At 33.5% G+C, this 17527-nt stretch overlaps 1 protein-coding gene across 1 annotated transcript; it reads right to left on the reverse strand.

The window, feature by feature from the left end:
- Positions 1 to 10541: 10541 nt before the first annotated feature.
- Positions 10542 to 11105, reverse strand: LOC128557403 (uncharacterized; the record flags this gene model as incomplete). The annotated part of the gene is made up of 1 exon (XM_053544753.1): positions 10542 to 11105. A coding segment is annotated over one exon (564 nt), but the record flags the coding sequence as incomplete, so codon positions are not given.
- Between the last annotated feature and the right edge of the window lie 6422 nt (positions 11106 to 17527).

Raw genomic sequence — 17527 nt, forward strand, 5'->3', positions numbered from 1 at the left:
TAAAATATTTTGTGGACCACTAACTATTGCTCACAACACGGACAAAATTTAAATTGAAATTAGAATTGACTTGAGCAAAACATTTTAATAAAGAAGACTTTCTTTACTGTACACCAAATAAAGATTACAATTTGTAAGCGCCATTTAAGTCACGACAATAAAATAATTCTAAATTGATGAAATCAGATCAATGCAAGTAATGTATTTTTACTAATAAAATCAAGTTTATATACACATACACGCCTTATTTTCGGCCTCACTTCGTTCGTCCGAAAATAAATTATTTCTTTCCATTACTATATAACTAATACCAAAACAAACAACTTAAACTGGTTTCAAAGATGGTGGTTAACTAATGTTCATATAACAAATCAATATCCCAATAACACAATGCATCAATAGAACGCCTTCAAAATATATATAGACAGAAATACCATAATTCTTTCCAAATATGCATGTACTTAAGCAGTCAATATGCCGAAAGATACATAAAATATACCGGACTATTTATGAACATATGCAGTAAGACAGAATACAGAATGGACAATTCATATGTAATATGACAAATACTTGTCATGTTATCTTAATCTTTACGCATTATTATTATTATTATTATTATTGTTTTAATATATTTCATCTTAAAACTACCCAGAAAGACAGGTTAATCGTATGCTGCGAGCCGGCTGCCCCAACCCTAACTCTTTTCTATTTTTTATGATATTTTTATATAAGAGTGGGGAGGTAGGGAGAACCCGAGGCTCTGACCAGCGAAAAGGCTCTCTCCATCCCCTGCTTTCCGAGTATTTACTATCATCAATGTTTCTAGTAGATAAAATAAATGTGCCAAACAGAACAAAAACAACACGAAAAATTGGGTAATGTTCATGAGCTGTCATCGAATTATAAACCGATGTACAAAACGATGTTCCTACAAAAATATTTCAATTATGTTGTTTTTTTTACAGAATAAATGACCTTAAGATCATCTCCTCATATTTCTGCAAATAATATGCCAGAATTTGGCGAACCTGCATGCTATCGCTTTGTGTAGTAAACCCGCGCTAATTCATGATATCTTCGTGCTTAAATTCAAACCAAATTTAACCAAAAACAAGAAAGAAACAAAGTACCAAAAAGAAAAAAGATAGTAACATTCGGAATGTTTATAAATGAATACATGCAGTTTAAAATCATGTCGGTTTCATTCAACTGTATTGTTTAGAGGTGGTACCTAAAAAATTCAAATTCATCTTTATAGGTTTTTTTCAGAGTGAAATGATAGCTAAGTGCACCAATTTTCTAAATATATTTATGGATGTCAAAAATAGAAATATTTGATATCTAAAAAATGACTTTCTCAAAATATCTGAAGCAAAATGGACAACTCTTGTATTGACCGTTTTTCAAAGATTTTAGGACTTCCCTAATTACAGTCTATATCAAAAGCTCCCACAGCTAAATAAATTCAATAGAGTATAAGGTAAGTTTACTCTACATTCAACATTTTGAAAGAGCCTATACTGAACTTCCTTTTGTCTTTTAATAAAGTCAAATTCCAATACTAGCCAAGAGTCTAAAACGCCTGAAAAAAATTCTGAGTGAAAGAGAATGACATTGTCTTTACTATAAGCTTATCAAAACCATACCAAAAATGTACCTTAAAGAAGTTATTAAAGATTTTATATTGTAAACAAACCCCTACACCATTTTACCATCAATATTTTCCACTCATGAATGCACTCAATTCAGGTGATAATTGTTGATATATTTGTAAATGAGAGGCCCCAACAAAAGCCTTTTTTCAAGTTGTGTAAACAGTATAAGTTTTAAATTAATGTTGATATCTGAAATTATCCGATTACTTTGTTTTCAACAATAGATATAACACCTTTTAGTTTGTTTAGGGTAATTGACCTGTAACGAAAATCATCAAATAGAGTAATCTCCATATGCTTTTTCAGCATTTATTCGTTTTTCAAGGAAAGAAAATGATCGTGCTAGTTCCCTCCAGAGAATGTTTAAATTGAGAATTGCTTAAAATACATTACATAGAGTCATTACCTGTCAGCTACCTTAACATGTAGTAATTACAACCACTACCTTAAAACATTGTAATTATATTTGACGACAATGAATTTTTGTGTTACCAAGGACATCGGACATTATGCTAGGGATTTTGCCCTAAGTTCAATGCTATTTCTTGACTTCAGTAGCTGATAGTTTTATATAACAGCTTCAAATACTGATAAATAAGTTATATTCCTATCAAACTGTCACAAAAAATAGTTTTATTTTATATTCGTTTTCTTGAAATTCGAACAGTTTGTAACTAAGGGTCATATTTTTGAAAAATTTTAAATGTGTATTTTTAGTTAAAATAAGCATTGGTATTTAAGGTATGTCTACTATGAAATATTTTGACACAATAAATAAACTGATACCATAGAGATTATCAGTTTTATTGACATTTTTCAAAATAAACGAAACGGAAAAAATAAGAGTGGAACAAAACATTTGGTCCCTAACTGTAGTTCAAGTTATTTCCACCCGAGTGCCCATGATAACACTGCATTGATCATATCCTATTGTTTGTTTTCTATACATCAATTGCTATACTGTATTTATACACATGTACAATTCTGACCGGTCATTATGTGGAGGATTATTATTGAATACATGCAGTGGTGTAGCTGGCCATACATTGGCGTAGTTGGCCTTTTTCAGTTGAAACGGAGGGGTGCAGGAGACTGCCTATTCCACTACGGGTTCAGGGATGCCTTACTTTTAGCATTTTATATCAGTGGAACTTCACTAGCTAGTATCAGCCTTATTTATATAGATATTCTTGGGGTGTCTGTGTTAGTTCTTTGAGGTCCTTACTAGTATTTCGGTTGGCTTCGAAATAAGTTTCAGATGTGTGAGCGAACTGATGTTAATTCTGGGGGTGTCAGGGTTAGTTATGGGTGAGTCAGTATTAGTTCTATGGGTGTCAGTGTAAGTTCTGGAAGCAATTAGGTTAGTTAATGTGATGGTGTCTGGTGTAGTTTTTGTTAGGGTATAGGATGCTGGATCAAATAAAAACAAATGTTGCTCTTAAAATGCATTCTATGTTCGCTTCAACTGTGTCCTACAAAAGGTAAAAAAATTGCACCTAAGTGGCACTATTCCCATAAAAGTTCGTCTGTATTTCTTTGTCTACTTTACGTTGAAGACACATATGTAATATGTCGAAGCCACTTGCTTGGTTCTTGACTTATGACAGATGCAGTTGTCTCAATCCTGATAACACTCAATCGATGGACTTAGACTGTCAAGAGGTAACAGATCTGATTGCAAAATTCATAAGATATACTTATAAAGATCTGTCTGCTTTCTAGCTTCACTTTCTATGTCCCCTATTTATTTAGTTTAGTGTTTTCTGTGCTTGAAATATTTACAAAAATGAATAAACTGTGTATATATGTAAGGTTTAGGAAACACATGCAATAAGTGTCAAATATTTATGTTAAAATTTATTTGCTGACACCCTGTACGTAGTTTTTTTCAATTTTAAACACTTTCCCACCCGTGACCAAGTGTCTTTTTTGCAGCATACGTATATAATAATTATTTACAAAGGCATGTGAACTATTTTGTTGCGTCACTGGTGGGAAAGATGTTTAAAACGTAAAAATGATTTATGTTCATATTTTAATAGAAAAGAGAATGAGAATTGTCTACAAAATCTTCTTTTTTGTTCATAAACTTGTAAAATGAAGTCGCATTTATCAAGAAATGGTCTTCAACTATCATAACTATGCAATTTCAGAAGTATATCCCTATGTCAAGTTTTCCTTAATCGGATAGGCAATCTGAATAGGAAAATGTCCGAGGTCCTTTAACTTTTTTTGTTATTTCTCATTGTTGGATATATACATTTTACATTTTGATAAATAAATGTTGTGTAAACCAATGTATCACCATTGAGAACAATAAATAAACAACTTTGGCTAAAAGATCAAAACTTAATAACGTTTCTTAATGTATGCATTATTCTATATAATCTTCGTGCATTACTAAACTTTCTGTCAGGGCCTCATTACAACTTACAAAATAACTGTCAGTGTAAGTCATGAGAAAAGCGTGCATATTTTCTATTGAATACAAAGGGATTTAAACAAATGTAGGTCATATTTTGTCTGCCTGATAAGTTGTTTGAAAAAGGACCTATCTGATTTTTCTTTCACTTTTGATCAATGTTTAATGTTGGCTTCAGTTTATTGATCAATTCAGAGTTGTCCCCCTTTGATTTATTTGGGTAGGTACCATCTCTATATTGTTCCATGATGATTAAATGTACCAACAGAAGCATACTAGCAAAACTGAGTTTATACACACACACTGTAAAGAGTTTGTTCTCTAATATAGCACAGATTACCGAAGCGGCGTGACATGTTTTGTGCAGCAGTACATTTTGTGGCAGGGTTCAGAAGTATAGAGATGGTACCTACCCAAATAAATCAAAGGGGGACAACTCTGAATTGATCAATAAACTGAAGCCAACATTAAACATTGATCAAAAGTGAAAGAAAAATCAGATAGGTCCTTTTTCAAACAACTTATCAGGCAGACAAAATATGACCTACATTTGTTTAAATCCCTTTGTATTCAATAGAAAATATGCACGCTTTTCTCATGACTTACACTGACAGTTATTTTGTAAGTTGTAATGAGGCCCTGACAGAAAGTTTAGTAATGCACGAAGATTATATAGAATAATGCATACATTAAGAAACGTTATTAAGTTTTGATCTTTTAGCCAAAGTTGTTTATTTATTGTTCTCAATGGTGATACATTGGTTTACACAACATTTATTTATCAAAATGTAAAATGTATATATCCAACAATGAGAAATAACAAAAAAAGTTAAATTGGTAACACAAAAATTCATTGTCGTCAAATATAATTACCATGTTTTAAGGTAGTGGTTGTAATTACTACATGTTAAGGTAGCTGACAGGTAATGACTCTATGTAATGCATTTTAAGCAATTCTCAATTTAAACATTCTCTGGAGGGAACTAGCACGATCATTTGCTTTCCTTGAAAAACGAATAAATGCTGAAAAAGCATATGGAGATTACTCTTTTTGATGATTTTCGTTACAGGTCAATTACCCTAAACAAACTAAAAGGTGTTACATTTATTGTTGAAAACAAATTAATTGGATAATTTCAGATATCAACATTAATTTAAAACTTATACTGTTTACACAACTTGAAAAAAGGCTTTTGTTGGGGCCTCTCATTTACAAATATATCAACAATTATCACCTGAATTGAGTGCATTCATGAGTGGAAAATATTGATGGTAAAATGGTGTAGGGGTTTGTTTACAATATAAAATCTTTAATAACTTCTTTAAGGTACATTTTTGGTATGGTTTTGGTAAGCTTATAATAAAGACAATGTCATTCTCTTTCACTCAGAATTTTTTTCAAGCGTTTTAGACTCTTGGCTAGTCTTGGAATTTGACTTTATTAAAAAGACAAAAGGAAGTTCAGTATAGGCTCTTTCAAAATGTTGAATGTAGAGTAAACTTACCTTATACTCTATTGAATTTATTTAGCTGTGGGAGCTTTTGATATAGACTATAATTAGGGAAGTCCTAAAATCTTTGAAAAACGGTCAATACAAGAGTTGTCCATTTTGCTTCAGATATTTTGAGAAAGTCATTTTTTAGATATCAAATATTTCTATTTTTGACATGGAGAAGAGGAAAACCATAAATATATTTAGAAAATTGGTGCACTTAGCTATCATTTCACTCTGAAAAAACCTATAAAGGTGAATTTGAATTTTTTAGGTACCATCTCTAAGCAGTATGGTTCACCATTGAGACCCTGAAATAGATTAAGCTTGACGGCAGAAATATGTTAAAAACAACAAAGTTACTGTAATGGGAAGGGTGGGAGGGAATGTTTGTAAACGATCTGTCCTCTACGGATTTCCGATAAAGAATGTACTTGTCACTGCACTAAATTTGCCCATGAAAAACCCGTGGGATTAAAACTTGTCAGACTAGTATTTGAACTGATACGACTATAAATACAAATACAGGTGCGGATTAGCAGTGAGGCGTCAGATAGGCAAGACGATACCCACCAAAATTAGAATAATATATTTCATAAGAGAACATAAATTTACTTATATTTTCTTTCATTTCATTCAGCCAAATATAAATTATTTAATTTACTAATCTTTTACCATTTATAGTAAACGGGAAAATACATAAAACAAACGACTGAATAGGAGTGGTGAAACAGGCATAGTTTTATTTCATTTTTCATTCATACTCAAACACAACGTGGTTCCAAACAAAAAAGAAAAAATGATTGCCATTTTATAACATGGCATATTAGAGTGTCTAAGCACTTATAACATCGATAAATTGAAAACACTGATTGCAACTGAAGAACACTAGTGTTGCAATATTAACTGTCTTTGGAACCAACGTCTCACATCCACAAATACAGAACACTTTCTGAATTTTTACATTGTCAATCGGCGGATAACGACAGAAAATCGTTACTATCTGAAATATATAACAAAGTTAGACACTGGAAAAATAACACAGAGTGAAAACTGTTTTGTTATAACATACGTTAGAAAACTGGGTGGGAGGGAGGGTAATCTTGTTGTCACTATGCCCGTTAGACCTCGAATAGCGTAAATCCCGTGTGGAGCGGCTTTTATATCAAGCCGCAATCAATCGAGCCGTAAAATTTCTATATTTAGGAACGTTTCCTAATAAGGAAACTAGATAAAAAAGTAACATGTAACTGAAACGAAAATAAATAAATTTATATTTTCTTTCATTTCATTCAGCCAAATATAAATTATTTAATTTTCTAATCTTTTACCATTTATAGTAAACGGGAAAATACATAAAACAAACTACTGAATAGGAGTGGTGAAACAGGCATAGTTATATCGACTGGAAAAGTCCGGGAAGATATAAAAGTGCAATCACAGCCCAATGCACGAAATCGACTTATACATGTAATACAACCATGCTTTCGAACGTACAATAAAACAAAACATTTAACCGTAAAGGTAAAACTCTAAATAACTTTATATTCCCAGATTTAAAGTCACAGACTGTATAGTCTCTAGATTTTCTCTAACATAACAATCTTTAGCAATATCCGTTTTCCAACGGCCGTGTTTCTTTATCAGTCTATCAGATACTCCATTATTACTAGCGCTCGTAGCGCCCCCAGACCGAAATGAATGCAGCCCGAATTTGGACTTGTCTAATCCTAACATTGAAATATTTTGAAGAATTATTTCCCTAGCTCGTGTGTAAGATAAATGAGATCCCTGTCTCAGTTTGAAAATACCAGACTTGTTAAAAAATGAAATTTTTCTAAAAATGTTATCAGATGAATTATCTGGAATTTTTGCCATCGTCAAATATTTTTCTAAAGCTGTGACCGGACAAGTATTCTGCCCTGTACGACTAACAATGACAACTGACCCTTTCGCTATCTGGTCTGCCTTAGATCTAACAACGGATACCTCGACATGATCCTTTTTAATATAAATGCCACTTCTTCTCAATGAAACAACTTCATTAAATCTGAAAAACCCTGAAAAACTCAATAATGACATTGCTACGAATCTCATGTTGATAAGAGAATCAGTAGTCCCGAAATGTTTTACTATTAAATCTAGCTCTTTTATAGAAATTGGGTCTTTCGCGTTATGCTGTTTGCCCACTGATCTGATAAGACCGTCTTTCACATTTTTGATTAAATTTGAACAGCATGGATCTGGTAAATTTGCTAACTTATGTGCAAAAGAAATCCCGTAAACGATATTGTTAATTTAGAATCTGAGTGCAAATCCTTTTGTAAACAAGACAGATACAGTGCTACGTGGTAGTCTGAAGCCGGAATAGCCGGGAAATCAAACTTTTTACACCATGTACAAAAGTGCTTAAAATACGTGTTGTTTCGTGGGGGTTTCGTTTTGAGGAGGCTACGTTTTTGGTGCGTGGCATTCCCTGTTTGATATTTTTCTTTGTTTTTTAACCGTATTCTTGGCTTTGGATTTCAAAGACAATTCTTTGATTCTATCGTGTGCTTCACGCAGATCTGAATGAACTGGACACGAGTTGACCTGTCTCCATATACCAACTTTAAACACATCTGTTAAATGTATAAAAACTAAAGAAAATAATTTTTACATTCACGAACAGTCTCATAACTGTCGTTTAAATTTAAGCCACCATACTGTACTAAAACACTCCTAATTTGTAGTCCGATGCCATTGTTGTAACAAAACACATGAAAAACAAGTTCCCCAGAGGAACAGACATTGTATATATATACAGTAGCCTCATAGAACTTAGTATGTTCCCTCCGCTACATACAATGTGAACAATCATAAAAGGTTATCAAACAACATATTCCTCGGAGGAACAAAACATTGTGTAATGAACCATAGCCTCTCAGGACTAAATACGTCCCCTTCGCTACAAACAATGTGCACTGTCATATATAAATCTACAAAAAGAAGTTCCCCGGAAGAACAAATACTTTTTTAGTACTATAAACAGTTATGTACTATATGTGTTCAATCCTAACAGCCAATACTTTGCTTTTGAACCTCATTGAATCAAAAACACATTTTTTAACTCCTGAATTTACGAAAATGCGATGGCTTTCAGAAAATTCTAGAATTTCCTTGATAAAGTCTCTTTTCACTTGATTTTTATGGAAAAGAAGCGGCCAAAATGCCGAACTAGGCCATTTGGGAACTACCAGCGTACCTGCGGCTTTGAAATAAAGTAAATGTGACAAAGCTTTAGGCACCAACTTGATAGGTGGCACTAGCCAATTATTACAGTTTCCCCACGACTGTGTAAAAGCTGCCTCGGTTTGAAAATCAATGAACTTGGAATTGTATCTCTCAATTTTCCTATTTCTGAAAGTGGCACATCTATCTACGTCGTGCGGACCCCACATTTTATCAAGACATTGGAAAAATTCTACTGAAACTTCCCACTCGTCTGTACAACTCAACTTGCTAATATCGTCAGCAACTTGGTTGAGTTCCATGGGTACCCATTGAATGCCTAAATCTATATTAAACTGAGAACATAACTCAAAAATGTCTCGGGACTCCTTCTGAAGCTCGGACTTAGTGCTACCTGACTGAACTATGTGTACACATGAACCACTTTACGGACTGATCTTTCAAAGTTTGTCCGTAGGCCCTTAAAGCTAATTTGACTGCGCGTAGTTCTCTGAAAGTTGAGCTTGTAGTTTTTTCGAAATCTGACCACTTACAATGAAAAACGCTATCCTTACAGCTTACTATATATGAGCCTGCTGCAACGTGGGACGCGTATGAATAGACTATAGTCTTTGTAGGAGAGTAATCTTTAAGAAACCTTTTGTTTCTTTTCACTAAGTTATTGATCCAGAATTTAATCTCATCGATACATTGATGATTTACTGAAATCTTGTATCTAAAATCCCAGGACTTTCTGTTTTCTATTTCCATGTACAAATACCTGGTCATTAATCTTGTAAGATTTCCGATAACAGCGGACATTGAAATAATCTTCCCCTTGCACTGAGCAAGTTTTCTAGCGGAAACGAAAGGCAAATCATTCAAAATGGCTTGCAAAGAAGAAATACCTATCAGGTATACTGATGTAAAATTCTATACTATTCCAGTAAATACCTATCCACTCTAAACACTGTACGGGTAACCAAACGGATTTTTCTTGATTTATAACAAAACCAGCTTTCTGTAAACTATTTTGTACAAAATGCGAATCTTCTAAACTTGTATCATAATTCTTATTTGTACCCCAGCCATCATCTAAAAACATCACGATTTTAATTCCGTTATTTCTCCAGAATTTTACCATTTCCCTCATAAGTTTAGTGAAAACAAAAGGGGCAGAACTCAGGCCAAAAACTAAAACTGTTAACACGTAGTACTTTCCCTTTATTGAAAAACCTAAATAAGTTTGAAGACTGGGGAAAATATCCAAATGATAGTAACCTTTGCTAAGGTCAAACGAAGCAAAAACAATCTTTATCAAAATACTCTTAACCTACTTTCCAATCTTCGAAAGAGAAACTATCTTTCCAAATCCATTTGTTTACTATTCTGAGATCTAAAATAAGACGTTTTTTGCCTTGTTTGTTAACAGAAACTGTAAGTGGGCTAACAATATGTGGAACAGACTGTGTTTCTATAATGCAGCCACTCTGTAAAAGTTCATGAACGGTTTCTTCTACAAAGGCGAAATGCTCTAAAGCGGACCTGTTATTTTTTGAAAAACTCGAATCTGGAAGTTCTAGAAAAGGAATTTTGTACCCATTATCAATAATATCAATAATTTCTGGATTAACGCCTATATGTTTCCAATACGAAATATGTTCCCTGAGGCGACCCTTTACATTTGTAGAAGATTTCGTTATCTCTAAAATCATACCCAGATCTTGATTTTCATAAGAATCAAAGTACTGAAAATACTTATCATTTATAATCTTTTCTTGGTGTGTTGGCTGGTTCTCCGGGTGAGTATCTGCTGACGGTAGCGGGAATGCCTCGGGTCCTGGACTGATCTCTGGCTGTACATTCGTGACGGAAGTGGCCCCTAAGACCGCAGGAGAAGCAGATGGCCGCATCTCTGGATGTTCCAGTACCATGTGAGGAACGAAAGGACTGCAGAAACCGGTCAGGAAAAGGACTGCCCTGTCCTTGGTTGTTGTTAGGTCTCCCCATGAAATCATACAAACGTTTATTAATATTGTAAGGAGAGGAACTGCGAGGAACAGAAGTGGTTTTCTTTGTCTTAATTTTCTTGAGAGCCCTGGCCTCTGCCTGTTTAATGCGCTTTTCGTCATCACTATCTGAACCCAACAGCGGTTTTTCATATTCGGACACCGTAGTCCAGCCCCCATGGGAAGTTTCAGCTAAAGTAACTAACTTGTTCCGGTGCTTCAGTTTAGACACAGTATCATCCAAGACTTCGCCAACTTCTTGTGGCAACAAATGTTTATAATTTCTAACCACTTCTATTCCCTTTAGAATTTCAATGTTAAATTGTTACTGAATTCTGTTCGACTCTTTTTTAAATTGAACTGCTGGTTTTTCCTTTTCAGTGTTACGAGAAACTAAAGTTTGTTTAAAGTCTTTTAACTGAGCGTCTAAATACGTTTTAAAAAGCGAAAATGCTTCTATTGCTGAATCCCCTGGGGACTTACTTGAATTGTTTCCATCGTTGTTAGAGGGCGCAGAAAGGCTTCTATCTCCTCCTCCAATATGGCTGTCTTCTTCCATTGAAACGTGACACGTTGTCGAAAATGCCAATCTAATCTAGTACATGTATGTATAATCTTGTTGTCACTATGCCCGTTAGACCTCGAATAGCGTAAATCCCGTGCAGAGCGGCTTTTATATCAAGCCGCAATCAATCGAGCCGTAAAATTTCTATATTTAGGAACGTTTCCTAATAAGGAAACTAGATAAAAAAGTAACGTGTAACTGAAACGAAAATAAATAAATTTAATTTATTGATGGGTGCTAGGGTATATATATATATACAGTCAAACCCGGCTGCAGAACCTCCCTTGGGGACTGAAAATGCTGCTATTTGTGAAAACATTTTTTTTTTCAAGACAGGTGACGTGTGACCATAGTAAGCAGTTTATATGTATTTGGAGGCTGTCTACAGTACGGGTCTGACTGCATAAGGGAGTTCATCGGTTCTGAGACAAAGGTGAATGTACCAAGTAATATAGCAAAAACAAAACAAGATTATGTGGGATAAGGCCGTGACTTTCTTGTAAATTTTCAAATGAAAATTATGGCATATTGTAAATATATAGCATGGTATATATGAAAATGATGTGAAAATATGAAAGACAAAGCTCCAGCTAAAATGCCTGGAAGCAACATAGCAGCGCGAAGGTGCAGAAAACTATGAAAATAAGCGCAGAACATACCAGACCTAATAGGAAATTGTAGGTTCTAGTACTTCGCACTAATGAGAAACGAGACAAAGATGCTCTCGCCGATCTCTATGATATAAGATGATAACTATAGATTTCAACGAATGTAATGCATTTTAGATTTTAATACTAATAAGATTTACAATTTACCATACCGAAATGCACATTACGTGTATTGAGGGCCACTCAACATTTTATAAAAATAAAATTCGCCAAAACGAGATATGCAGTGAACACACGTTTACTCAATAAGTACAGCAGCTCATTGACAAACAGTTAAAGTCTAGAGCTAGAAAATACCTTTTGCTATGTACCTTAATTTTTAAGATGTATCAAAATCTATGAAACTCGCTGCATATTTTACATACTGTATATCTTTTAACGTTACAATGTCTTTCAGGTACATGTACATATGCACATATTATCCAATAGTTCGATTACTATAAGCCAGGGTCACCATGAAACCTTTTACTGAGGTTTCAGTCAAAATGTATTATCTATTTATTTTGAACGAACATCAGACGAACGGACGGACGGACGGATAGGAAACCAATAGCCTTAAGACTTTCAACCAGAAGAGTCTTACTGCCAATGACTTGTTACGTCATAAACAGAATATGCTTGAACAGTTTCCTGTGACGTCTTCTTTGCGTTCATATTATCGAAATTATTATTCATATCATTATTGTTATTATAATTATTATTATTATTAACATTATTCTCATAATTGATTCAATTCTGTTTTACACCTATTTTCGATATTTCTTGATTATTTCGTTTTCCATATCAATGCATTTTTATAACTTATTCTTTTACATGCAGGCAGTTAAGTAATGCATGCAATGGACCTAGATAAATCAGATCTATTAAAATTAACCAGGTACAACAGTTACCTTTCAACACAAGATGCCCCAATAGCTGCCGATCCCGACCATGTCACGCCGCTCTTATAGCTAAACTGTTTGAAGTCATTAGGAGAATAGCCGGTTGACGACATTAGTTTTCTGCAGTCCCTTATACCAGAGATTGACCGTGTTAATGCTGGTGTTACAGTTGCTGACGTAATGGATTATCCGCATCAAAGCGTACAGGCTAGAACTGCGTCTAAAATTAATGTGTATGCATTTCATTAGCGTGTAACAAAATTGATAACCCAAATCCATATTTTAGTCATTAAGAAATACATTTATAGCTGAATATTGTTCAAAATATAACAATAATCTGTATTAATTTATCTAAGTCCTTGTATATGATAATCTTTTGCAGAACGCAACCATGCAAAGTATTAGCAGATTCGGTTCGATTAAATTGGTTCATGAGAAATCACTCGTCGCACTCCCAAGTAGTGTGGCTTATTCCATTTAGCTAAGAATGTTTGTGTTTTTATTTCTATAGCACCGTTCTCCATAAGTTTCGTTGTTTTGATGGCTTTTTTTAAATGTAAAATACTTTCAGAAACAGTAACCAGACTCAAGTATGAAAAGCACATTTTACCTTACTTCGAGCATGTCCGCATTATATTTTTTACAATTCTGAAAGAGCTTTGAAATTTCATTACAATAAATTGATAATATAATTATGTATAAATCCGTGAATTATTTGATTTAATCATGTCGTTTTCGTGCTTTAGAAAAAATATTTTACGACTTAGAACTGTGACAGTCTGTTATTAATTTTCATAAGTATCACTTATCATTTACTATTATACATTACGAGAGTTGAGATCAAGGTTACACTGCTGATGTATAAAATTGAAAATATATTTTACATTTGTTTCGAAACAAACAGCAGCCTACCAAAATGTTACATTATGAAAACATCCAATATACACGTATCTTTCTTGTCAGCTGTTAATGTTTCATGCCATGGTACGAACCCAACTGGAACGCTCTCTTGCTGGTACAGCTAATCGAGTTAAATAGCCTATTTCTTTCCATGGAAAAAAAGTAAGCTTACATTACCTTATTACATACCAATTTTCTTCTATGCAGTCTCTACAATCACTTCAACCATCTGACCGCCATTGCATAACTGAAATACTGTTGAAAACGGCATAGAACCAATTAATTGTATGTCGCCCCTTTCTCATCGGATCTGTTTGGCTGTAACTAGAATATGCAGCATGTTGTTTTTTTTTTCGGCGACGCCGTTTAAATTCGTTTTCGTTTACCTATGCCACGTGACTTCAGTTTGCCAATCAAACTACTTGATAACGCATTATAGATAATTTATCAAAATGGAAGATTTATGCAACACTGCCTGATTGGACGAGAGTGTCAATTTCTTTCACTCTGTTGATTGTGCTACGCTGAGTGAAATGTAGACAAAGGGTTTATCCTAAACGACGCTGCTCACAGTTTTAAAGCTAACTTTGGCTCAGTATATTTAGCAAGAATATTGATATATCTCAAAATAATAAGTAAGTTTAATAAATATGATAAAAACCTGTTCAAATACCAACATATATCAAATTAAAGAAAGAGCTGAATACGGTCTGCGTATCACATGAATAAGGGTGTGAAAAGAGTCTTTTATGTAGAGAAGTGCTTTTTAAAAGATTTTCCTTGTTACAATTGTCGTCTGTATATGAAAAGGTTTCTTGCTTTTGTGACTTATTCAGTTTGCATATTAAAATGAGTACTTGTTTGCTTTGATATATTTGTTACAAATTATTTAACTGATTTGTTATATATGAATATTTTTTTAGTATGGTATGCAAATATTGAACTCAGTTGAAATCTGTTTCATTATATATATGCTATATAATGACTGAATCTCATTACACTGAAACGAAGGTACGTTGCATACAGTTTATCTATGTGATATAACTACGGTCAAACTTTGCTTATGAAACAGAAATATTGAAATAATTATAATTGTATGTTTTGCTTGAGCTTCACTTTTTATAGGTGTGACGTCATTGTTCAAAGATTCACGAATAGCGAATATGCATTTGTTAAAGCGGGATCAGTTGGCCTGTTTTAGAAATAAATAAAAATAATAAATAAAAAAATCCTTTGATTTGTTCTCATGTATTCTAATCAAACTTGATTTGTAGCATCTTTATTAGGCCCGCAGCCAACTTTGTTCAGCTGGGACATTTGACCCCTTTTACGGGCTGCTAGAGCTAAAACTAGAAATGCCTTTATACAGCGTCTCATGAACAGCTTGGTGGATCTTTGTCATACTTGGTCTGGAGCATCATTATAAGGTCCTCTTACAAATTTATTTATATAGGAACTTGGGCCCTATTAGGGACCACTATAGCTAAAAGTAGATATGCCTTTCTTCGCATTAACCACTAAAATGTAATGGATTTTTGTCAAACTCGATGTGTAACAATATCGTAAGGTCTCCTGCTATTTTGTTACAAATGGGGATAGGGACCAATTTAGCTAAAAATATAAACACGTTTAATGACCTCTTCTCATGAACCGCTTCATGAATCTTCATCAAACTACTGCTGTAATTATTCGTCTAAGGATAAACGAAACAAAATTGCAACCCTACGAAACCTTTGCGAAAAATTAAAAGAGAACCATTTAAATTGTTAAAGTGCGGTGTTTAGTTTTGCAATTTGAAAAATGTTAGATGAAAGATGAATGTTAGATGAAAAATTCATAAACTTCTTTCCTTATTACAATTCGCCGACCATCATTTTTAAAGATATTTCTTGTTATCATTTGAAGCAAGGTATTTAAATTTAATTTTGACAATTAGTAAAAAAACAATCATTTGTATATTTCTTTTATTTTATGACGTAATAATTTGTATTTTTTTTTTAAATATATTAGGCTACAAAGAAAAGATTCTTTGATTCACTCAAACGTTACAAAATCATGTTACAAGATATTTCCGAAACACGAGTATTCTAGACAATGTACGTTAGAAATGCATAAACCTCAATACGCCTCGGGCGGAACCAGTACTTGCATACTGAACATATGATTTAAGTCCATAAATAATTATGACTGAGAATAATGTATAGTAACTAACGTACTGCATTTTTCAAGCGCATGTACATGCAACCAAAAACGCTCGACCACGCCCATGTTTTACCTGTGAGTGTTTGTCAGCTCACTATACCAGTTTATTTTATTTTTTTTAAACTAAAATTCACTTCAGACTGATCTAAATTGTGAATTCTCAAAAACAGTAGCACTGCAGTTTTCTGCCGTATTCTTCTGCTATGAATTTTTGTAAACGATCTGTCCTCTACGGATTTCCGATAAAGAATGTACTTGTCACTGCACTAAATTTGCCCATGAATAACCCGTGGGATTAAAACTTGTCAAACTAGTATTTGAACTGATACGACTATAAATACAAATACAGGTGCGGATTAGCAGTGAGGCGTTATGTTAGGCAAGACGATACCCACCAAAATTAAAATAATTTATTTCATAAGAGAACATAAATTTACTTAATTTAAATAAAATATAAAATTTGTCCGTTACATGACAAAACCTGTATTAGTGACAAAAAGTCAAAATTGGAATGACAAGATATTCACGAAAAATATTCTTACTTTTTCATCTGAAAACAGTAGGACGTTGTCGTGCATGACATTTATTTTTATGTCATTTTTGTGATAAATTATACGTATCACTAGGTAAACATCTCACTTTAAATATTTAGAAACAGTTTAGAATGTCTTGGCTGAAAAATAACCGAACCATGTATTTTTGTTTCGTCACACTTCTATATTATCATAGTGCACGGTTGCTTTGGAATTTCGGTTAGTATAACAACACAAATAACATTTATTTGGAAAATATGGTAGAATTGGATTTGCCTTAGATAGACTGTTGTACGCTATTTTATGAAAATATATGACATAGGCTCTGCTTGACCTTTTCGGCGTAAATATGTATGCATAGGACCACGTGCATTTATTATATACGTCGGTCAAAAGTATGGGTTTTCTCATGACAACAACGGAAAGCATTAATACCAAGTCTCATAGTGACGGAGCTTTGGCCACCCTAAGAAATGATCTTGCTTATCGCCATGCATTCTAAACCTATAAAATATTCCACAATGATCGAATACATTTGCCTCTTCTTCGGCCTGAACTCTGATGTTCGCTCCGTAATACTGTAACCCAGCGTGAAATGTTTACATACATTTGGAGTCGCAATCATATTTCATAGATTACTATTGTATAATATTTATATAATATATTGATAAACATTAGAAAGTCAGAGACGAAGCTGTCAGAAAAAAAAATACTTATGTTTACCGGTTTCAACATAAAGTTGATATAAACTAGTAGTCTGGATTATAATAATATAATTATTATAATAAATTTCACGACCTATATTTTAAAATCTCAGACATTTTGCTCGCATCGCTCTCAATAAACAGTGCAGTATTTGACATAACATGACGCCTCCCAACCAAGGTCAGTTTGCAATAGAAATATTTTAATCCGACTTCAGTTAAAGAATATTCTAGAATATTCAACAACACAAAATTCTTTCGCTTCGCTTGTAATAACCTTTGTGC

Source organism: Mercenaria mercenaria, chromosome 5 (assembly GCF_021730395.1).
Source record: "Mercenaria mercenaria strain notata chromosome 5, MADL_Memer_1, whole genome shotgun sequence".
NCBI lineage: Eukaryota > Metazoa > Mollusca > Bivalvia > Venerida > Veneridae > Mercenaria > Mercenaria mercenaria.